The sequence below is a fragment of the Eupeodes corollae genome, chromosome 1 (assembly GCF_945859685.1).
Source record: "Eupeodes corollae chromosome 1, idEupCoro1.1, whole genome shotgun sequence".
Taxonomy (NCBI): Eukaryota; Metazoa; Arthropoda; class Insecta; order Diptera; family Syrphidae; genus Eupeodes; species Eupeodes corollae.
Genome location: NC_079147.1, coordinates 206,530,093 through 206,554,709, shown reverse-complemented (window position 1 = coordinate 206,554,709; position 24,617 = coordinate 206,530,093). Strand labels below are relative to the sequence as shown.

Genomic DNA, 24,617 nt, shown 5'->3' with positions numbered 1-24,617 from the left:
ACCATTTAGTTTGATGTATTTTTGATTGAGTTAAAATTGAATAACCTTTTATTATTTGAATTGCTAATTTAAATATCGTGATGAAGTGTAATTGTATACAGTTTTGAATTGGGTGGTCTATGAAGTGTTGTAAGGCGTAACTCTAGAAAGCGCCAATAATTGGTGTAGTGGAGGTAGAAAAGACAGACTAAGTGTAGGAAGTTGGAGAAAAATTAAGTGATAGAAGAAAAGTCACGGTTTTTGTTTTGTATAATCCTCCAATTAACAAAAATAGTAGATGTTATTAATACAAATTTAGAACTTGGTTGATAATAACGGTTAAAGTAAGTCTATACCATAATTTTATAAACGAAAAATCATGAATAATTCAAATTGATTTTGGTTGCAAATTAATTTCATTTTTGCATCAACTTGTTAAATTATTCAAATTGAATAATGTCTTTTATTTTTGGTTTGAGACTTTTGCATGACATTTGTATTTATTGAAATATGACATTAATGGCGTTTAGGGAAATCAGCCAAACAATTTTGTATTCTTTTTTCTTTCAAAAAACTGTCAGATTTAGAAGACCAACGAGCTCAATAACCTTAACATTCTTTAATTTGTCATTTTCAGAACTAAATAATAGAATATCATAATTTTTTTCTATTTATTTTTGCTTTCAAATAATTAATTATTATGTATGTGTACATATGTATGTCAAAAATAGTAACAGAAACGCAGTTTAATAACAAAATCCAATTTCGAAGTTTTTCAGTCAGATTGACAGAGATGGAGAATAGAATATAAGTAAAACTAATTATTTATTCATAGCAGTAAAACAAGCTTTGGATTTCGTTTCTTCTTTTTTGAATTGTGCGATAGAAAATTCTTGAAAAATCGAATCATAAAGAATATATTTTTAGATTTCTGACAGCAAAAGTGTGAAACTTATATGAGAAATGTTGTTTACATCGATTTCAAAGAATTCAAAAATCTCGGCGATCCTATAAATATAAACTGGCCAGTTAGATTTCTTTTTGCTTAGGTACAATTATTTTAAATAGGCGCTGAATGTTCATGAACGTCAGTTGGAAATCAGAAATGGCAGCTGCTTTTTTTTTGTTTGATGTCCAAAACTTTAAAAGAAGAACATGATCAAACATTCATAATTTAAAAGACCACTGTCCTGTAAAACGATTTCTTTCTTTTTAAACAGATTTTTTTTTTCAATTTGAAGTTTAAGTTTAGCCACATTCCAAACCGCAGCTTCTTCTCTCATTCAGTGATCTCTTCTTTCAAAAAAATATAGATGCACAACTGCTCGACGCTGATGTCATTTATGAGGTTTATGAAAACACCCAATGTCTAACTATATTTAATCGAGAAGCAAAATTACATTATTCCTGTCATATTAGTCTTGAAGAAAACAAAGGTTCAAAGTGTCATGGCATAAAGATGGTAGTGTCACTATTCTCTAAGAGTTGTTTATTTTATCCATTCTCAATAAGCTGGGTTGTGAAAATCGTTTGTTACAATTTAAAACAAGCTGCTTTTAAGAATGCTAGCTGCTATTACGAATTCGTCGTGTTAACACTCCATTAGGCTTAACAAATATAAATTTTACATAAAAGTGTCACCAATTTTTGTAAAATGTCTTCACATATCACTTAATTTTAGAGTGGATGATAACGTTTTCTATTTTAAGCTACTCACTCTTGAATAATTCACAAAAAAATAAAAAAAGAAACATTTCACTTTTTTTTTAACTCCTTTTTATTATTAATAAAAGACACCAAAGCCTCCATGGCGGTGGAATGGCCTTCCATATCCTCCATAGCCTCCACCGAATCCTCCTCCATAGCCTCCGTATCTACTGTATCCACCATAATTACTATATCCTCCATAGCCTCCTCCATATCCACCACCATAACCAGGATATAGCCCTAGACTTCCAAGTCCAATTCCACCTCCCAACAAACCGAAACCAAGCTGCCTCTTGAATCTACTTATTTCTCTAGGCGGCTCAGATTCAATTGTGTCAACATCAGTATAAATAAAATCTTCGGCAAAAACAAAAACTGTCAAAACAGAGAGCATGACAACAAATATCACAGAGAAATGCATTATGATTCAATATTTATGTATATGCACTATTGACCTCTATATATCGAGAACTATAATACGATTAAGAACGTTTGAACAGACTTTTAAATTTTTCAATTCGTCTGGCTTTTTATAACAAAAAATAAATCTCAGAAAAGTGATTAATAGCTAAAGTTGAAATTTCCCAAGTTCAATTAGCATGTACAAGCTTATTGATTTGTTTATTTGTTAAAACCCTCTACGATAGCGGTGGTGGTACCAACGTAGAAAATGTATTCTTATAGAAGCTCAAGTCAATTAAGATAAATTTAGAGCTAAATGATTTTTTTATTTACGTGCTAATCAAAATTTACAATTCGAAGATTTAATATTTAAAATTACTCTCACTTGACCCTAAAGGTACATTTTTACAATATAGACTCTGGAAGATGTTTTGTACAATCACGCTGTAGAATTTGACATACGGTCTTAAAAGACTCTGCATGTCTACTGAAGAATTGGTATGCATTTATTATATGTATAAATATCTGAAATTAAACATATTTGATGATGACGTTCTTGAATCATCTTAGTCCCCAATTTATCAATTTATATTCTATATAGGTTACTGTGTCGTATTATGTTACGGTCGTAATAGGAGTGTCATGCCAGAGGCCTCTAACAATCTCCAACAGTAATTCTAATCATAAAAAAACGCTTCTGAAATTAGCCGTTAGTTTTGGCGTAACACCGTAGACTTTAGGTCCCCTCCAATCTTGACATTACACAGAATGATAGAGAGTTACAACATGTAGGGCCAAATTTATTTGCATTTTATATAACTGGCTATTTTTTCCCCATTAGCACTCACCCAATATCTGTTGCGATATTCTTTTATGGATTTGGATGACCATGCAAACCAATTTTTTTTAACTTGTAACCTTTTATTTTCCGGAAATGTTTTAATCAGTCAAGGCCATGATCTACAGCCCGAAACCATCAGTAAACCTTAGAAAATTTGAGTATTTTAGTGTACGAACTTATAAACCTTTTTTCCTGATTGGAATCAAGCAGTTGGGATTAGAGTTGATCATTCAAACCAAAATTAATAAATAAAAATACGAAAAAAACCGAATGCTTTCAGTGGAACGATTATATTTCGCATTGTGAAATGAAAAACCATCTGTTCATTGAAAACGCTATCGTTGAAAAATTAAAAATGAACTGAAAAAAAAACATTTTGCGTTTAATGAGCTTTATTTTTTAACCAATGTTAACAAATTCAAATATGACTCTCTTAATAGCTTTTAAATCTCGAAACAAAATTTTCAATGATGGAAACCAGTGATAGCTAAAACTGTCCCCTTTGTCAGTAATATTGAAATTAAATATTTTGTAAAAACAAACTTGTAGAACGTTTTAATATTTTAGCAGAAAAGAAGGCCATTGCGTTCCTTGAACGTACGGGTGTTAGCTGATTGTTTACTGAACCGGTCGTCTCAAATTTGGCCACCAAACGTTTAGAAGTCGACTGTGAAGGGCCACAACGTCTACCGCAAAATAGGACAACGCTTACGTTCGCGTTAACGAACACTCAATAAAGTTTGATCATTTGAACGTGCTGTTCGGTCGTGTAACTTGCTATGATGATTTGGCATTAACAACTGAATAATAAACAAAAGATTTGACAGATGTCACCAACACAAAATGACCGCCACAGGGCTGCAAAATGACGATGACGGTCCGGCGGGTTTAGAAGTAGTCTCATCTAGAAGTCGAATTTTCGATGGCTCTTTGAAACATTTGTTGCAGTATATCGGCAATAACTCGGCGAATGTTGTTCTCCAATATACATATTAATCGTTTTGAGATTTTCAGCGTAGACTAGCAATTTCACATATCCCGATGGAAAATGGTGAAACAGCTTTTAAATCGCACGGTCTTGGAAGCCTATTTACGAGTTCCCAACGTGAAATAATGCAGTTACCAAACGTTTCCTTCAATAAATCAATTATGACACTATATAAGTGACACGTTGGTGAAACCACAAGTCCTACACTTAATAATATAGTTCTTTAATTGATAACCTACCTTTACACCAACCCATAAAATAGAGTTGCAAAGTTAAAGTTCTATACTTGTTATAAAAAAATAACTGCCACAGTTACGGTTGCAGTATACCATATCCTTTTTATAAAATTTTCCATAACCCAAAAAAAAAAGAACTTCTCGGTGACCAATTGTAATCAGCTCTTCGAAAAACAACAGAGTCAAGAAAAAGAGGATTTTCAATAATTATGCAATTATTTGGAGTAGCATCCCAGTAAAATTCTCAAGATGATGAAAATCTAGGCCATTTTGATCCCTTTCAAAGACCCAATCAACAAACATACGACATTGCTGGGCATCGATCAACTTGACTTAAAAAACATTGTAATATCATTTCTTTCATGCCTCATTCTCGACGTGGAATCGACAAACGTGATTTTGGTCAACATTACAAGCCAAAGCAGCTCAAATGTATACACCAGTCTCACTAAAAGTGCTTTGCAACGACCCAAAAGTACCTTAGTCTTGAGAACTGTGACTCCTAAATTTGTATAATTTTTGTAGTAAGTTGTAACAACTTCACAGTTTTTACTTGTAAAGTATTAAAAGATGACGGCTTCTAATTCACAGTTGATACTGGAAAACACTACGCGTAAATTTAATATGCTTTGAAATGAGTCTCCCTGTGATGTGAACATGCTCAAATAATCGTTTTCAAGGCGCATTTTATTTGCTAACGCGAAATAAGTTGGTGTGAAAAACCTTAAAGCTTCCGTCTTAAAATAGAAGTTGTGAAATGCGTATATAATAGGAGACTCACTCCAACATATTATTATGCAAATTTCAGTTTGATATGAACAAGTTTTGAAAATACAAAATTTGATGACGTAGAGTAGCTTAAATTTTTAAAACGCGTTTATTTTAATAAAAATTATATATAGCTATTTGAGTAAAAGTTCAGACCATAGGCATTTGTCTATTTGGGGAATCACCATACTAATTTAAATATTGACTATGTTTTGAACTTTAAAACAACAAATGACAAAGAAAATGATTCACCATAGAAGAAGAAGTCAATCCACTTAAACTTGTAGCGGTTTTATTCTCCAAACAATGGGTGTGTTCTGTTGGGAGCAAACTATACAAAACCGAAGCAACCAAACCCGTTCACAGTCCGCATAAATTATATTTCGGCTCATGAATATTCCAATGGACCATGATACAATAGCAACGCACCAAATTTCAAAACCAAAACAAAAAAAAAGAAAAAAAAAACAATCCAAAGACGACTCTTCGATAATTCTTACCCTGGGGACAAATTCACAATCGTCATCATATACGAGTAGGTATAGCCTCGCAAAACTTTACAATCACCACATAGTTTAATACGCACCATAATAATTCGTTCGCTGTGCAGTTCCAAAGTGAAAATTAATCATTTGAACAACCCTCTTCCTTGGTATGTTATATACTCGTGTGCCTGCTCCAGATCCCGAGAATTCCATTCCAAATGGCATCACAATCCATTGGACTCACGTATAACTAATAATTCAATTAGATTCACGAATCCCACTTCGAATGGAATACTATTCTCATACTCTTCTCCTTGTGGTATGATGCTGGGGTCCTGTCCTGGCTATGTCTATTGCCCTGGCCCAGTGCGCCGCGGTCGGTGGTGGTGGTGGTGGTGGCAAAGACGATAGCCCCGGAGGCTGAATCCGACAATCGAAGTTATTCCACACATCGTTGGTAGATATATCGTCGTTGGGTCGTTCTGGATCTGGACTCGATTTGGCATTCGGAGGACTATTGAAATAATGTAACTGCTCTGATGTGGTTCAAGTGCGGTTTTTGTATAGGATTTCGAGTCACATTTCTCACCCAGATGGGTGGAAACTTATAATTTGAACAGATTTATGCAAATAGTCCTGCGGAATCACATGTTAAAGTGTAGCTATATGAATTTTGTAGGTATAAGAGGTAGAGTGCTGCACTTTGTACTATATGAGTGTGAAGACGTAGCGTGGGGTTTTAAAAGGTATACGAGGTATACCACAGGCTAATATATATATATATATGTATGTACCTACGACAAGTGTGTATAGATGAGATAACATTTGGCTATAATAAGGGAGGAACGTTTGAAAATTGAAAAATTGACTAACCTCAGGCATTTTTGAAAAAGGCCAATTGAAAGTCAGATTTTATTTTTGAGATTTCCGGGGGTTATGAGGATAATTCAATTAAATAGTGTTAGCAGGGATTTGATTTTTTTGTTGTAGAAATATGAAGTATAATTGAAATTTTACACTTTTGGACTTCTCTACTCCTTTCTCTGATTTTTCACTTTTTAATGTGGAAATTATGATGTATTTTTTCCATCAAAATTATAACATATCTACGTACATACATATAACATACATGTATCCGTAAAACCCTTTATATGATAAAAAAAGGGAGAGATTTAATGCCAATAAGACGATATATATAACTTGTCTAGAAATGTTTGTTTGCTTATGATTTAAAAATGCAATGTCAGGTAAATTTTGTTGACCTTAAAAAATCTGTAAATTTTTAGATACAGTGAACTGCAAAATTAAAGAATTATTTGAAGTCCCTAGATTAGAGCTCTGTGTTTTCTCACAAATTAAAGATGATGATCTGAAAAAACAAATTTTTGAATTTTTTTTTAGAGTTCCCAAATAAAAAACAGAATTATTATAATTTTGAAGTTGTCGAATGATTTAGATGGATTATAAATGTGATAACTCCTGTGTGTTCGTAGGGTCTCAAGTTTTCTGTAAGTATCAGTTTTTCTTGCTTTTTTCGAAGTTAGTAGAACCATTTTAATTAATGTTTTTTTCATGATATTTCTTTTTTATTAAAAAGTCTAAACGTTGATATTATGTGTGAAACTCTACATCATTTAAATGCCCATCACACGAATTATTGCAAGCGTCGATTCTTTTGAGATAATTTTCGACCACTTTTTGACACATATTGGACGGTATCTCAGCCATCACTTGAAGAATGTTGGTTTGTAAGTGCCCAAGAGTTAAAGGTTTATCTGTACAAGTCCAGCGGTGTTAAATCGCATGATGTAAGTGGCCAGTTGATATCGCCACGACTAGAAATCACGCCGCCAATATAGCCATATTCGCTCGAGCTATTTGGCATGTGGCACTGTCTTGTTAGAATCACATATTCTCCAAGTCTTTTTTATTTCTTCAATACCAGTCAATCATTGACGGTGATAATCGTTGCATCGTAGAGTCGTTTTCGAAGAAGTAACGTCTATTCACAACTTTAGACCAAAGAGTGCAACAAACAGTGACTTTCTCTTCAGAAGCCCAAATATGACAATTTTTTTGTATTAACATTCCCACCGAGAAATGTGCTTCTTCGCTGAATAAAATTTTGTTCGAAATTTCGAAAACATTGTGAATGGTCACATGGTTTCAGTTGTTGAGAGAGCTGGATGTAGGTCTAGATCGAAATGCAAAATACGCTTTAATGTGCCGTAAGACAGTCCTTATTCCTAAGAACGACGAGGAATCGACACATTCGGGTCTTCGGAAATAATTTTACTTAAGGCCTTACAATATCTATAATCGAGCCAGTCTCTTTAAATTTCTTCAAAATGTTGCCTATTGATTGCATAGTTGGATCCTCTTAAAGCACGATATGTGGTTGTGGCAGAATCACAAGTTTTACGTAGGTTTTACCAATATGCAAGCGTTTTGCGATACTTAAGGAATCCATCTTCGTAAATGTCAAAATTGGTTTACAACATAGTTTGACAGAATTTCAGACACTCTAATTCCAGCCCTATACTTTGCTATTGTCTATATTTCAGGTGCTTAGACCTCTTTATAAAGATCATAACCAAGGCACTGAAGGTGAAATCTTTGCTTTGTAAATAATGTGATGTGCCCTTTAACCTTCTCGGAGTATTTTCTTCTGATAAATAGGTACTTAATCTTTTGTACCGTTTTCTTTCACAATACTCTCGTTAATTTATGTACATACATATTTTTATCAAACACAAAATCCCAGAATTTTTTAGCTGAATTCATAAACTATACTACATATAAACCATTATTCTTGTAGACTTTCAAGAATTTAGTTCCAGTACTGAAAATCCCAAAAACCCACCTTTATCTTTTAAAATACCTCAATTCTGATACAAGAACCCTAAAAGTATGTCTATACCCTAATATTTTCTTCGTTATCTTAACTTGAATAACGAGCCTTTTGTCTATCCTAATAGTTTTACACCTCGCTCCAAAGCTTAAACATTAAAAACCCCTTCGTGTCGTTATGCCACAAAGACATTAGATACCTACAAACATCCTTTGTTGTAAGTGCCGTAATCGAAAGAATCATACCACATGTGGTCTTAGTTTCGGCTTCGGTCTTGGCCTTGGTTTCGGTTTCGCCCATACAATTTCTCAAAACAAACAAAACACACAGGATAACATTTATATAAAAGTTAAATAACTTTGAGGCTCAAAAATTACACAAATATACTTATCAGCCCGAACCCATATTCCTACACCTTCTATATTAAAGCTAGTCCTTTTCTGTTGAATGGTAGGTAACTTCACGAAAAATTATGAGTCTCTATTTTAGCAAAACCAACTCTCCTTGCATAGCTGCTGCAAGGCACGAGCTTCAACACCGAACAATGTTTTTGGGAAAAATATGTCTAGAGCCAAGCCATATCCACGGAGACCTTTTTCTCCGGCTCTAGCTTCGAAGCGATTAAATCCGCAGATAATCACTAAAAAGTGTGTGTGCTTTTTGTTTTCATACCCTTTCTCGCTTACGCCATGGACTTCCATAAGCATACATAGAAAGAGTGGGGTGCTCCAAGAGATTGCCATAAAGGACATCCAATAATAAAGTTGACTCCTGATGGCAAATACCAAAGCCCATTCATTTGTTTTAAGTTTGTTTTTTTGGTCTTTATAATGGTTGTTGGCAGTGGCAGTAGCAGCAGCGTCAAAGGTGGTTCCGATGGACCGAGAGACCTTCACTGAGCTAGCGAGCGAGCGTTTCACGGGCAGCAATTCATACAATGTTCAACGCGCGATAAGAGGCTAATAGAATTCAACTTATCCGTCGAGAGGGCACCACATGTGTGTAGCACTTTGTCCATAATACATATAACGAGTCAAGGCTGATGGGAAGCATTAAATGATCCATTTGGTAAGATTAAAATTCATATGCAAATCCTTAAAGGGTTATGAATGGGAAACGTGCACTGACGATGTTGGAGCTTGGGAAGGGTTGAACTAAAAAAATCAAATTGAAATCATCCTCTCGAGAGTGTGTCGAGTGGATGTGAATATGGAGAGGGTGAGGCGCTGTTACCACATCAGCAGTGTACCAAAAGTCATATCCTAATGGGGTTTGAGGTTAATTACAACATTTGGCCAGGTCGTTCTAGATAAAATTTAATCGCTAATAAATTTGGAATATGTCATGCTCTTCCAGTGATGCGGCAACGAGGGGCAGTTGCTCGTTGTGGATTTAAAATAAACAACATTTTTCAAACGAAAAGTGAAGTTTAAGTAATTAAAAAGATAGGAAGGATTGTTGTTTTTTTAATTTGTTAGTGGTGTTGCCAGGGCAGGTTAAGGCGAATATTAAAATTGATATTGTAAGGTTTACCATCCGGTCGTGAGGTACACAGATACTTGCTACACCAAAAAGAAGAATTAAGACATTTTAAGGGTGAATGGACAAAATTGATGCGAAGGGTCTAAAAATTATAATTTTAAAGGGTCAGTCATTAGTATTTTCTATTTTTTTTATTTTGGTGAGAAATTTGAAATTATGTTTATTTGTATACTTTTCAACAAGGATGAACTCGGTAAAAAAGGTCTTTATTAAATTGAAGACTTAATGTCTGATTGTGATGACTTAAAATACAAATTTTTAGCTCAAGTTAAACCAGGGCCAAGATTAGAGCTAAATATTAAATTAGCCGTTCAGCTTAAAACTGTAAGTTCCTGCCAACAGTACTGGCACCCAAGAGTGATTGAGAGTTGTAGATCACTAGTGCCTAATTTCATAAACAACTTTTTACATTTAACAGGATTTTAAACTGTAAGTTGGGATATTTTGGTTTCACCAAGCGTTTTTAAAGTAAACAAGATTTTAAACACTTTTTAAAACTAAATGCCTATTTTTTATTATTAAATTTTAAAATTGTAATTAAAAAATGAATTTGACAGATTGACAGCTGATGTGTTGTTTTGTAAAATTTGTATTCTCAATATTTGGGGATACGGAATGAATAGGTAAACAAATTCAGCATTGCATTACTATTTATAATATTATTTTTACGATTTTAATTTTTAATCAGAATATTAGATTGGTCATCTTCATCTGACGAAGAACAACAATATTATAGTTATTCGACATTAAAGAGTATTCCCCAGTTCACAAGAATCCCTTTTCAGACTATGACGATATTGCCTTAAAAATGAGGTTCCCGATTCTTATTATTTATTTTAACACACAAATTCTTTCTCATTTTTTCTCACACAATTCGCTTAATAGAAAGAAAAAACGGGTTATATTTTTACAGGGTTGTGAAGAGAACTCTATTTTAACAAAATATCCCTGAAATTTCCCACTTTAAGATTGGCGAAACTGAAAAAATTTAAAAAGCTTTTAGATAAAAGTGCTTTTTGTGTTTGTTTATGAAATCGAACATTGGAGTTCTAAATATTGTGTAAAAAGTCATTTTTGCGAAATTTTATAACAAAGATGTATTATTATTTGTATTAAATTATTATTTTGCCACCAACAATTTTTTATCCGCCCAACCTTTTTAAAAAATAGATCACAAAAAGTGTGCTTAAAAATTGTTGCTGAAAAAATAAAAGTTTACGAAAAAAGAGATATTTTTACTTTAAAATGTCTTAGCTTATCACTAGTTATTTAATCTTCTAACAAAAAGTACTAACATCCCAACATGAAGTCAGAATCTTAAAGCAACCAGTCCTATTACTGAGTTTAGATAAAATCAATTTTAAGAAATTAAAATTATAAAACTTTTATTTCAAAAGCACCAAGCTTTTTTTTCAAAAATGCGTGCTTTTGTTATTGATGAATCTCGTCTTTGTTGAATTAGAAACTAAATTTCTCGCCGTTCAACACAAATATTTTTGGATTGTTTCGCTGACGCTAGTACTTTCAGCCTTTAATATTTATTTCTATATTTAGGTCTCAGTCCTTCGGATGTGGAACTTCAACTATTGCTTATAATAAGCTCATTAGATTCCAATCTGAAAAGCATTGTCAAATGGGGAATTATTAACCGTTTTGAACACTATCTCCTGTCGTTAAGGCGTTACCGACCCCGATGCCTCTATCCCTGTTGGGCACTTGAATCCAAAAAACTAATCAACTTTCAGTATTTCGTATGTGTATCAAAGATCAAATATTCGATTTTGTCAAAAAGGCTGCTAGAGGGTTAAGAATTCTTCGACGTACAGTACAATATTGTAATTTCCAAAGCCTTCATTCGTCCAAAACTTTAAAATAATTCACATTTTTGGGCAGGTGCCCTTAAAACTAGTTTAAGCATTTTGAACAGAATCCAAAAAAGAGTTTTGAAAATGATAGAACTATAACCTATACGTTGCAAACAGTGTTCTGTGGAATTAGATAGTTGCGTTCCCCCCCACAATAAACCTTCAAAACAATGCTTTTTTGGGAAGTGTTGTTTCCTAACTTTATATTTTTTAAGAATGTTATAACGATTAAACATTTTAAAAAATGTAATTTAATTGATGATAAGACTTTAAATATTTGAAGTTTCTGATAAAATCTTAACACGGTCCTGTTTTTAGTTCAAACTCTTAAGCGAAATTCTAACGCCACTTTATAAATCTTGTGAAGTCTTATCTGTTTTAACAATTATCTGTTTAAAAGTATCGAAAAGAGGTGTTCAGTTTATTTACAGTTGAGTCAAAGAGATTTTGGTGGTTTAACTTCAAAAGTTATTTATTATAGGTCAGGTAATCAAAGTTTTTTTCCGGAGGTTTTTGGTAGACATAGTCCAAGTTTTCAATATCACCTTTAAGAATTCGAAAAGAAACACTTTTTTGAGACTTTGTTAATTTGGAACCTAATTCTAATGAAACACTTTCAGTGTCTTATTTTCTTCTCCGGAAATTGTCACTAGTTGTCAGTTTTCACATGACCTACATTAAACTTAGAGTTACTTGAAGAATTTTTGCTAATACAGTTTTAGCAGAAAAACGTAAAATGGTATGCAAATAGTTCTGTGTTACAAAAGACGCTATCACATCAAATATTTATATACACCCTGCTATCAAGCGGTCCAGTTGTTCACAGTCGATGATAGAATTAAGCGTCTGGCCATATGGAAGCAGCGAATAGTGGATGATTCCCTTCCAATCCCACTTTTAAAACGAATGACCGGCCTACGACCACCCCTGTTTTTGCTTGATATTGTCGTATGTTATCTATTTTTCGTCGCCATTCACCATTTGCTTCAAAAATGGGCCAAGTTCGTTCCGTTTCAGCAACCAACTCGATGTTTTTCATAATTTGAACGGTATCCGTCGTCACCGGTCTTTTGCCGGCTGGATGTTCCATGGTGTCGTTTTCACCGACTTTGAATCATAGAAACCGTTCTTCCGCGGTTTGAAGTGATAAAGTACCATCTCTGAAAACAATCTCACGGAACTTTTCTCTAGCGGATTTTCCTTTAACGAAGAAAAACTTTTAAAAAACGGGAATCTCGATGTTAGTAAACTGCTTGTTTACACGTCTTTAACCCAACTAATCATGCATAGCGTCGTTTTGTAGAATGTATCAAGACCTTTCAAATCATGCATAATATTGCCAGATACGAGCTCTATAACACTTTGTAAATAGCTATGAAATTCGAAAGACTAAAAGGCGGAAGAGTGATATTTCCCAACCTTTTATCAAAAACAAATATTTAAAAGTTTTGTTGAAAAAGTTAACCACAATATTAACTTTAAAAATTTTTTTTTTAACTTTGTATAGAGTTAACTGAAGATTAATAAGTCGTCTTATAACGTATAATAACTTTTGAAAATTAGGTAGAAACAAAACTAGAAGGTAAAAATTTATGCATTGCAAATTAATTACAAGTTATTTTATTTTTCCCTAGTGGTAGAAACACCGTGACATGATTTTTTAAATTAAAAAATATACATACAATAAAAAATAAATAAACAAACCAAAACTATATAAGGCTATATCAAAATTTACTTTAATCGTTTGTCAAAATTGTATTTTGTATCTCGTAAGAGTCTTTTGAATTTTGACAAATTCATCGAAAAACTTGCTCAAAAAATAAACATATATTAAACTGGTCTTGTATCTTTATTTATAAAAACCATGTTATTGTTTGGCTTCCAAACTAGTTTTGTTTCAAGTTTAATTTTTTTCAAAAATCAAACATATTTTCACACCTACATGTAAATCAAAAATTGTTCAAATAATAATAATTTTTTGACATGTTTACAAATTAAAGTATTTTTAAATAAAAATATTTATGAAAAACTATAAGAACAAAAAACTAGTTTTGCATAAACTAGTTTTGTATAAACAAAAACAATAATATAATTTATAGAAAATGACGAATTGATCTTATCAAAAATCTGTCGTGTCTCACATAAGTCTTTATTTTGTATCTTTTTTTAAATTGTATGGTATTTTTCCATCATTTTTTAAAACTAGTTCTTAGGTTTTCTAACAAACTTGTAGTAAAATAAAACAAAAAATTTAAAACTTATTTAATGCTATGGAAATTATAATATACAAAGCTTGACCATATCTGGTTAATAAAATCTTTACCTCCACAATCGTTTAAAAAAATTCAACCACAAAATTTGTCTAGATTATAACATTTACATATATTTTGCCCATATTAGATTCATTATCATTTTTGTTAAACAACAAAACAAAATATGATATGCTAATTTTTTAATATAAATAAAATAAAACTGTGAAAATCTTATCAGTCTCAAATTAAACTTCGAATAGTTAGTGAGTAAAATAGACGAAAATGCGTTCTTTTGTGATATTGTCAATATTTGCTGTCCTTATGGCGGGCGTCTATGCCAATGAAGAATCAGTTAAATCTGAAATTTCAAGAAGAGTCCGAAGACAACTCGGCGGCGGAGGTGGTCTAGGACAAGCCCTTGTTGCTGGAGCTCAGGCAGCTGCAAATGTTATTGGAGGTGGACAAGGACTTGGAGGACAAGGACTTGGTGGACAGGGACTTGGTGGGCAAGGACTTGGTGGTGGTTTCGGAAGACCAGGACTTGGTCAAGGTTTTAATAATGGTTTCGGAAGACCAGGTATTGGTCAAGGAAACGGTTTTGGAAGGCCAGGTATTGGTAACGGTTATGGAGGACAAGGTCTTGGCGGTGGTAACGGTTTTGGAGGACAAGGTCTTGGCCTTAATAACGGTTTTGGAGGTCAAGGTCTTGGCGGCCAAGGATTAGGAGGCTATGGAGTGCAGCCTGGCTACGGAGGGGGTAACTTCGGTCAACCTGGATATGGTAACATATATGGTCGCTAAACCAGCTTAGATTTAAAAATACCAAAAAAGTGTTCACATTGAATAAATTATTATAATAATAAAATAAGGATCAAGTATATTTAATTTAAAAAAATGTGTTTTAATTGAAAAAAAAAATATATATAACATTTTAGGACCTATGTTACACAAACGTACAACTGCATATCAAACTATAAAGTGAACAATCTTCTTATAGAATTGAAAACAAAATTTAAAACATTGGATATGAAAGTTTGTTTGGCACAGTTTGGCAATATTCAAAATTAGTACAAAATGTCAATACCTGATTAATAATAAAGTTGAAAATTGTTTTGGTACATCATTGTTTTGTAGAACCCGTGACGTGATGGTTATTGCGTTGGAATGCCCTGCTAGAGGCATTTGGTGCAATCCCTGCCTGTGCTTTTTAATTTTTTTCTTTTTTCATGGAAACTTGCTTTTGCGAATAATTGACAAATCCTCTAAGAGTAATTATTATCATAAAAAATGCTTTTTTTTTTAAATTTGAAAGGTCTCTTAATCCCTGAAAAGAATCGCACACACGAATTGTTGTAAGTAATAAGTCACTTCATCCTAGTTCTCCTTATTAACATAGCTTTTTTTATCAGTAAAATAGGCCGTTACGCACCTTTGCCCTTAAAATATTGAATAACAAATACCAGCTTTTTTATTGTTACAAATCATTGCCAAGACTATGTCACATACTTGTTCCAAACTTATTTAGCAAACGTGCTTTAAAAACTTGGGTTTTATAAATCTTTTAAAAACAAGTTTACTATAATACCTACGTTTATTTGCTAAATCATTTAGTTATTCGAGATCTAACAAAGATTCTTTTTGGCAAAAGGGGGAAAAATCACAAACCGCAAGGTTCTATGTATATGTCACCTCCAAAAAAATAGTGCCTCTTATATAGGTATAAATGTGATACCGATGGTAATTTAGAAATCAGTTGAATTTAAGCAATTGAAGTGTTAATTTTGAATCAAAATATCAGTACACAAATTTTGTAGAATTATGCGTGGTTTTGTATTACTGTTTGTGATGTGTGCGGCTGTTTTAATAGCTTGTACAAATGCTGACGATGAAACGCATCAGAGAAGCCTACAACGTCAACGAAGACAACTTTTAGGAGGTCTTGGGAGTCTGTTTGGAGGTGGATTAGGTGGTGGTGGATTCCCTGGTGGCATTGGAGGAGGCTTTCCTGGAGGTTTTGGTGGAGGATATCCCGGTGGATATAGTGGTGGTTATCAAAATGGATATGGAGGTGGTTATCAAAATGGCTATGGAGGTGGTTATCCTGGTGGCTATGGAGGCAACTATGGTGGTGGCTATGGTGGTGGTTATGGTGGAGGCTATGATGGAGGATATGATCATCACCACCATCATCACGATTACTAAATAAAAATTAAGTTAAAATAAAAGTGAATGTGTTTTTTAGTTTTGTTTTTGATCAAATATTATTTCAGTGCAAACATTTGAGTTTTTCCACCAAGATTCTAGAGTTGCGAAAGATTTCGTCATATCGTAAATCATGCATCGTTATGTGTGCCCTAATTCTGAACAGATGGAAGAATTTGTTCTACGTAACAAATAATAAAGGACAATAAACGATAAATAACATACTCACAATATTTTTGAAAGTTCGAATAATATTTTGTATAACACTTTTCAAGTAACTTAAAACTCTAAATCCATAGTTTGATTTAATGTTTTGAGCTCGACTAATTGGATTGTGTTTAATTAAAAATACTTAATTACTTAAATATTAAAATACTCTCGGTATATTCATATTAACAAATCGAACACAATTACAAATTTTGATATTCTATTGAACAAAAATTGCTCATACGCCCCCATACTCTTTTTTTTTTAAATTTGAATATTCTATTTTTGTTTCTAATGATGAAAAAAGTTAAGAGGAAGCATTTTTGAAGCACTTTATTTGTATAGCAGTTTATATTCTCTTTATTAAAATTGGCCATTATTGAATGTTTAGATGAAGAGTTGGTGCAAATATTAGCGACAGTAATAATTTTAAAATATTAGCGACTCCATAAACAATTCAATTTATAAATACATACATAGATACAAACATTATTTTTCATCTTTACATGCACAAACATAAATCCAAAGATCATGAAAATCAAGTTTTACCAATAAAACTTTAATACGATATATTATCATAAAGTGCGTAACGCCTCTACCATAAAAGTGTTAATCTTGAGTTCAAAAATATATTATTGTCTAGACCTTGATTTATAGCATATATTAAATGTGTTTATTTGTTGTCTATTTTTATAAATTGTATGAATTAATATTAAGAGCTATAAATATGTGCGTATATTATATTTATGACACTTCAAATTTAATTTTTTTATTTAATTTTAGGTTTTTGTTTTGAATATAAATTAATTTATTTAAATAAGCCATAAATTAAAAATATTAACAACATAAAATGAAACCTGCTATGTTAGTAGACTTGATTAAGGTGGTTTAATAAAAAAAAAATCGTTAAATACTCTTAAATGAATTATGCTAGACAAGTTTCTTTATCTAATACATACTAAATATCCATAAATTATGTAAAGATCTTAAGCCCTATAACAAGACTTTGTCTAAAATTTAAGCAAAATTTATGTAAGTTTAAAACAAAAAGTATACAAATTTAGATTTCTTTTTGTAACAAACAATAACTCGAGCCATATATTTTTTGTTCGAACTTAATTTCGATGATGGCATACACACCAACAAATTAGTTTCGTCATAGAGCTAAGGTCCGTATTATGCTAAAACAAACAATGGCAGGGTAACTGAGTACGCTGTAAAAAATTTAATATTAAAATGAAAGGTTTGTGTCTTACGTTAAACACTGCTTCGTCTTTTTTGGATTAGTTATTGATTGAAACAAAATAATTGAAAAAACAACAATTAGTGGCTATAATTTTAGTTTCTTCAAAACCCAAAAGCTTGTTGAAGGTGGCATATGTGAAACATTTTTTAAGTAGAAAGTTGAGATTTATTTTGTTGATAATACATGTAAAGCCGGCAGCAAATTTTGGCAGTGAAGTGATAATTAAGTTTTATTTGCATTTATTTATAGATATGGGCATCATTGTATTAAATTCAACCGACAGTAATTTTTTTTTCAGCCGTCGTCCGGGTGAACGTTCGAAAATGTTAATTTTTTGCGATCTCCAGGTCGAAATGATACCCACATATGTAAGTGATACACCCAAAATTCTAAAAAAATCTCCTGACTACAAAAATGTGTGGCTAAGAAGTTTTACTTTCAGTCTTTTGCCTGTCAGACACAAATGCATTTTTTAACTGAAAACACTAATAAATTTTTTCCTATAGTATACAGGGCCATCCATTTTGCAATTTCAAAAGTAAACGTTAAAAAAATAAAGTATTTTGTATATTTCTTTTTTATTATAAAGTTTGAACGTTGACATTAGGTATGAAACTCTAAATCATTTAACTGTTGTAAGCATTGATTCTTTTTAGGTAATTTTCTACACATATTGGGTGGTATCTCAGCCATTACTTGACAAAAGTTGGTTTTTAAGTGCTCTAGAGTCGAAGGTTATGGCACCGTCTTGTTAAAACCACATATTCTCCAAGTCGTATTCTTCAATAGTAAGCAAAAAAGGTCGGTTATCATATGACTATAGCGCTCCGAATTGACGGTGACAGTCGTTCCATCTTCGTTTTCGTAGAATTTTAGTCCAATCACACCTCCATACCGAAAATCGCTACAAACAGTGAGTTTTGGTGGATGTAATGTCTTCTTTTCAACTACTTGAAGATTTTCAGAACCCCAAATAGGATAATTTTGTTTATTAAAAATGTGCTTCGCCGATGAAGAACATTTTGTTCGAAAATCGCCGTCCACCGCCTTTTGTTTAAGCAACCACTCAAATGACGTTATTGGCTTCAGTTATTGTGTAAGCTGGACTTTATATAGATGTAGGTGTAGATCCAAATTCAAAATACGCCATAACGTGCAGTAAAACAGTCCTAATTCCTGAGAACAACAAGGAATCGACACATTCTGGTCTTCGGCAACACTTCCACTTACAGCAACAGTATTTTTACAAAACGATAGTGCACAGCCCTTACAATATCTGTAACCAAACAAGGTTGTTCGAATTTCATCACAATTGTATGCATAAGCAATGAATAAAAAAACCACATGAAAATTTTATAAACTTCGAACATTTTATTTTTAAATTCTTTATGTGCAAATTCAGTCATGTCTTTATTATCAAAGTTTCATTACAAATAAATACAAATAAGTTTGTACAAATAAATGTTCAATAGTTAGTGGGCCGCAATTTACTTAAACCGTTTTACAATGTTATTTTAATAAATATGATTTTAAATCATGAAAATAATATTTTTATTTTTAAAATCATTAAATGAAAATAAAAATAAAAATGAACCAGCATAGTGTTCAAATATGCGTTTCGCCCCGGTGCAATGGTTGGGCTCATCAGAAGATGACCATTGTACTTTGTCTTGACGCATATTTTCTCGAATAAATCGAGATTCCATATAATATGAGCTACATAGAGCTACTGCGAATTACAATGTTATCCTCCATTTTTTTCGTAACTTGTACATAAAATATTTAAGTAAATAATTTATTGAAGGTTAAAAAGATAGATTTAAAACTTTAAAGTCACTTTTTTAAAACATTTTGCTGAAGTTGGTTTGCAAGTTTTGTGAAACACAACTCATACCTATTGTATTCCATTTACTTTAAGAGCATTTGCTTATTTAATTTCCACCACTAAAAGCACACAAAGCATTTTATTTTAAATCTAAATGAAAAAATTGCTTTTCAGATTTTTGATGAAGTTTGCTGAAAGCCAACCATTTTTATTAGATGCTGCTTGATCATCTGAACCATTTCTTATATCCAATTCAATATCTTTTATAAGAGAAGGAATAATTTAGTCAAAGAGAAAATACATTTCTTTTGCATTCATCCAACCGATCTTTTTAAGACTTGCAGTGCAATTTTAACATAAGATGCAGACTTAAGTTTGAAGAAGAATGAATCCATCCATATAAGTTGGAGGAATTTTTTTTCTTTAAAAGTTTTAGTAAATCTAAAAATAATTTGAAGCACCTTTCTTTTTAATCATCGATCCATGCTTATGTCCAAAAGGCTTAGAAACGAAAGTCCACATGCATATGACGTTGTATTTGAGAGCTACATTTAGAATTTTTGTTTTTGTAATTGTGTTTCCCAATCTCTTTTGAATTTAATTCTCGTTTAGAAACGTTTTTTTTCTTTCGGTTAAGATGGACAGTTAACAATCCTGCCAAAGCGTCTTCGAAAAACATTTTTGTTATAGGGGATAGTTCTCTGATATTTCGGAGTACTATTCTTATGGTAATGTATTGTAAGAAAGGAGTTATCGGAGTTTTCAGTTAAAAAATGCATTTAAAAAATAGGTTGGGATGGGACCCACACTGACAACTACAAATCCCGTCTGCAGTTTGTCTAGCTTAAAATTTTAACAAAATATTCATAACAATATTTTGTGTGGGATAAATAATTTGAAGCTTACTTACTTACTTACTTAAGGTGGCGCTACAATCCGGGGCGGACCTGGGCCTCAACCAACATGCGTCTCCAGCCAGCTCGGTCCCTAGCTAGCTGTCTCCAGTTTGGCACGCCAAGTTGGTTGAAGTCCTCTCCCACCTGGGTGCGCCACCCGAGTCGCGGTCTTCCTCTACTGCGCCGTCCCTCGGGATTGGATTCGAAGACCTTCCGGGCTGGAGCGTTGATGTCCATCCGCTCTACATGACCTAGCCATCTAAGCCGTTGGACTTTGATTCTGCTAACTAGGTCAGTGTCGCGGTACAGCCCGTACAGCCCGTATTCTCAATCTATGCGTACGGGACCAAAAATCGCCCGAAGAATTTTTCTCTCGAAGCATCCTAAGACGCTCTCATCTTTCTTTGACAGGGTCCAGGCCTCAGCGCCATAAATGATGAGTGTCTTATAGATGGTGATTTTAGATGCTCGAGAGAGGACTTTACTTCTCAATTGCCTTCCTAGTCCAAAGAAGCAGCGATTTGCAGGAGTTATTCTTCGTTTGATTTCAGTGCTGGTGTCGTTGTCTGTATTAATAGCGGTGCCTAGGTAGACAAAGTCCTTAACTACCTCAAAGTTATAGCTGTTCATGGTGACGTTTTGTCCAAGACGTCGTTGCTCAATGTCCTTTTTTGATGACAGCATATACTTGGGCTTGCCCTCATTGACCACTAAACCCATCTTCTTCGTTTTCGTCGTAATACTCAAAAACGCTCCACTGACATGACGCTTTGATCTTCCAATTATGTCAATATCATCTGCATATCCGATTAATTGAATGGACTTTTGGAAGAATGTGCCTCTAGTGTTGACAGTTGAGTTTTGTACAATTCTTTCCAGAGCGATGTTGAAGAAGTCGCATGACAGTGCATCGCCTTGTCTAAAACCTTTTTTGACATCAAATGCATCGGTAAGATCTTTTCCGACCTTGATAGAGCAGCGTGCATTTTCCATCGTCATTCTGCACAAACGTAAAATTTTTACAGGGATGCCAAAACTAGACATTGCACGGTAGAGCTCTTCCCTATTGGTGCTTTCATACGCTGCTTTAAAATCAATAAATAGATGGTGGGTATCGATTTGAAGCTCCTGGGTTTTTTCCAAGATCTGCCGTAGTGTGAATATTTGGTCGATAGTGGACTTTCCTGGTCTGAAGCCACACTGATAAGGACCAATCAGGTTGTTGACGAATGGCTTCAGACGTTCACATAATATGTCAAAGAGGATCTTATACGCAATGTTAAGGAGACTGATGCCTCTGTAGTTGGCGCAGTTTAGAGGGTCTCCTTTCTTATGAATCGGGCACACTATGCTGAGATTCCACTCATCGGGCATGCTTTCTTCCGACCATATTTTGCAGATGAGTTGGTGCATGCTCCGTACCAAGTCATCGCCTACTGCTTTGAATAGTTTGGCAGCGATGCCGTCAGCTCCATCAGCTTTGTTTGACTTAAATTTTGATTTAGCTATCTTCACTTCGTCAATGTCAGGTAGGCGGAATTGTTGATCTGCGTCGCCGAGGTTGAGTGGTTCTATCTCCCTTACAGCGGAGTTCGGTTCGTCATCGCCGTTATATAATTTGGAGAAGTGATCTTTCCATATTCTCAGCATCGACTGCGGTTCTACTACGATGTTCCCCTGATCGTCTTTACAGGCTGGTACCCTTGGGAGGTTTTTTTTACCTTTTGGTAAAATTTACGAACCTCATTCCTGTTGTGACATCCCTCTACCTCCTCGATCGCGCGCTTTTCATGCTTTCTATTTTCCGTCTTAGAAGCCGCTGTTCCTCTATCATCTTGTGCTATATAATAATAATAATTTGAAGCACCCTCCTTTTTTCTCCTGATACTGGAGTCCAGTTGAATTTGTCTATAAAATTAACTAAAAATTACCATTAATATTTTGCATGTGATAAAATAGTTTGAATTCAAGATCTATGTTTGCTAACGAGATTTTTAGTAGAAAACCAAGTCTTATCAATCTTAGTAGGATTCCTTGAAAGTTTTTATTTCTTGAATAAAAAAAATACAGATCAAATTTTTCTAAGTAAATTTATAACAAGAAATCATTTTGAAGTCAATACTTTATCTTATTCACCAGATATTGAAAATTGAACATCAATTTTGACTATTTTTTTGTAGTATTTTTTATGATAAAAAAAAAATTATTTTGAACTATTATAAAAATTTTATTAAATGTCGCAAACAATACTTTTATAAGATGAAATGAGCCATTATTTTAAACTTTTTAAAAGAAAATACAATTTTATCAAGTTTTAGTTTTTATTTTTTGTAAAGAAATATCTTTAATTTTCAAATTTAAGCCAAAAATCAATTTTAACCAAATTTTAGTAGGCATTATTTTTTTTATAAAAAAAAACTTTAAATTCGACGAAAATTTTGTTCGTAAAATCTTCGAGGTGACAATATAATTATTTTCATTCAGCTTTTTTAATGTAGTTTAAAGCTGAAAAACTATTAGATTTTTTTTATTTTAAATTTTTAGTACGTGATATAAAAATATTAGTATCTCCTTATTTATAAATACGTACTAATATTAATTTCTTAGTTCAAATAATTATTATTCACATTTACATTGTTGTTAAATATGTATATGTTTTTTTTTTTAATGTCATACTAAAGGAAAATGCGATTTAAAAAAACTTTTTGAAATCTTTATTTTTAAATTTTTTTTTAAAAACCAGTTGTTAAAAATAAAAAAAAACTAACTTAATCTAAACTAAACTAACCTAGAAGGCATCCTAGTAGATGATCTCTAACCTTTTAAAAGTAAGAAGGATCGACAATTGTTCCCAAATATCTAACTTGCTTTCTCTACCGGTCAGAAACCATATATAAAGACGTTACGGTAAGCGGACTACGTGACTTCAACGACCCAGTCAAGCCATTAATATTTAAGGTATGCTTACGTAGTATTAGTATTATTAGGTCCATATTCCATTTTCGAATTCTGAAGTGTAAAAAAGTACTTTTTTATCCGTAGCTCTTCTTGCCATATTGTAAATAGTTATAGGTACTGTCGAGTCGGATAACTAGTTCGTTAGATATTCTAAGTTAACCAAACCCACTCAATTTTTTTGGGAGTCCTTTCTGCATTATTATTTGTGAACCAAAGTGTATTTAAAGTCGATATTTCTCTGGTTCTTGAGAGATGGAGGACGAAAAAAACTTCCCGAACGTACGAACGTACGTACACAGGCACGCAAAGACATTTCTCTACACACATAGGTACTTGTAATCATGTGATTTTTGTGTGATTTATGTGGTTATCATTTAGTTCTCGAAAATTACCATTTTGGAAAATTCGCCGCCGACACGGCTAGGCGGTTTCAATTGAAGCAAGGGTGTGAATGCATTTTGGTTTTCAATCCACTCCCAAAATTTGCTGCCAGCTCTTAGAACATAACACAGTAATAAGATAATGAACTTTAAATTATTCCCGTATTTCCCAAACAAATATTTTTAAGAATAAATGCAAATTTATTTCTTAAACTTCAATCTGAAATTTTCATACATCCGTTCTTAAATTTTATGAATAGCAGTTGTTCAAAATGACTCTATGTCTAAACTTCTTTGTTAAAATGCTGCTTGATGCTTCTTTAAGTTTCTATCTAAAATTATATTAACTATTTTTTTTTAATCGATTTGTTTTCATTAGCTAAGTGAAAAACACACATTTTTAAACGTGTGACATTTCATTTTTGTGCAAATACTTATACTAAAAAAAAAACAATACATAATTTGCAGCTGGTTATGAAACACCAGACATCCTGTATTCATCCTTGTGAACTAAAAACTTTCCTTGGCACTAAAATGAAAGAACAGAACGCAAAACGTACACTTTTCACTTCGAAAGATCTGGAGACAATATAATTTCTTTTATATTTTTTTTAGCAATTTATATACCTACATAAACTATTTCCAAACCACACACATTGCTAGAGCCAGAGCCAGAGCCAGAGCTCAGAGGCGACAAAAAGGACATTCCAAATCTGCAATCGACCAGTAAAATACACAATAAAAAACAATTTCGTTAAGAGTCCTTCAGGTTTCATAAATTTGTCTTTCATTTATTTTGTGTGGTGGATTTTATTTTGTCACATTCTGCTTTTTTGTTGTTGTAAGAAATCAAATCAAACAGACTTGAAGGGTGAGATATGAAGTAACGAATGGACTTTTGGAAAAAATGAATGGATGTCCTGGAAAGGCATTTATTGGGTGGCAATAATGCATCAGAATTTTGTCTTTTTTCTATGGACAAATCCC

General features: G+C 32.9%; 3 protein-coding genes across 3 annotated transcripts; 2 read left to right on the top strand and 1 right to left on the bottom strand.

Annotated features, from left to right (window-relative positions):
* Nucleotides 1–1,762: 1,762 nt before the first annotated feature.
* On the bottom strand, nucleotides 1,763–2,107 carry LOC129948301 (pupal cuticle protein Edg-91-like). The gene has a single exon (XM_056059257.1). The coding sequence runs from the start codon at nucleotides 2,105–2,107 to the stop codon at nucleotides 1,763–1,765; it is 345 nt and encodes a 114-aa protein (XP_055915232.1).
* Nucleotides 2,108–14,198: 12,091 nt separating this feature from the next.
* Nucleotides 14,199–14,717, top strand: LOC129948293 (acanthoscurrin-2-like). The gene has a single exon (XM_056059246.1). It carries the CDS (start codon nucleotides 14,199–14,201, stop codon nucleotides 14,715–14,717), a length of 519 nt encoding a protein of 172 aa, XP_055915221.1.
* A 1,017-nt stretch (nucleotides 14,718–15,734) lies between these two features.
* On the top strand, nucleotides 15,735–16,118 carry LOC129948287 (holotricin-3-like). The gene has a single exon (XM_056059232.1). The coding sequence runs from the start codon at nucleotides 15,735–15,737 to the stop codon at nucleotides 16,116–16,118; it is 384 nt and encodes a 127-aa protein (XP_055915207.1).
* Nucleotides 16,119–24,617: the final 8,499 nt, after the last annotated feature.

What these genes read in the sequence shown, in the direction of transcription:
- LOC129948301 (XM_056059257.1), bottom strand. Translation starts at nt 2,107, where the DNA reads ATGCATTTCTCTGTGATATTTGTTGTCATGCTCTCTGTTTTGACAGTT.
- LOC129948287 (XM_056059232.1), top strand. Translation starts at nt 15,735, where the DNA reads ATGCGTGGTTTTGTATTACTGTTTGTGATGTGTGCGGCTGTTTTAATA.
- LOC129948293 (XM_056059246.1), top strand. Translation starts at nt 14,199, where the DNA reads ATGCGTTCTTTTGTGATATTGTCAATATTTGCTGTCCTTATGGCGGGC.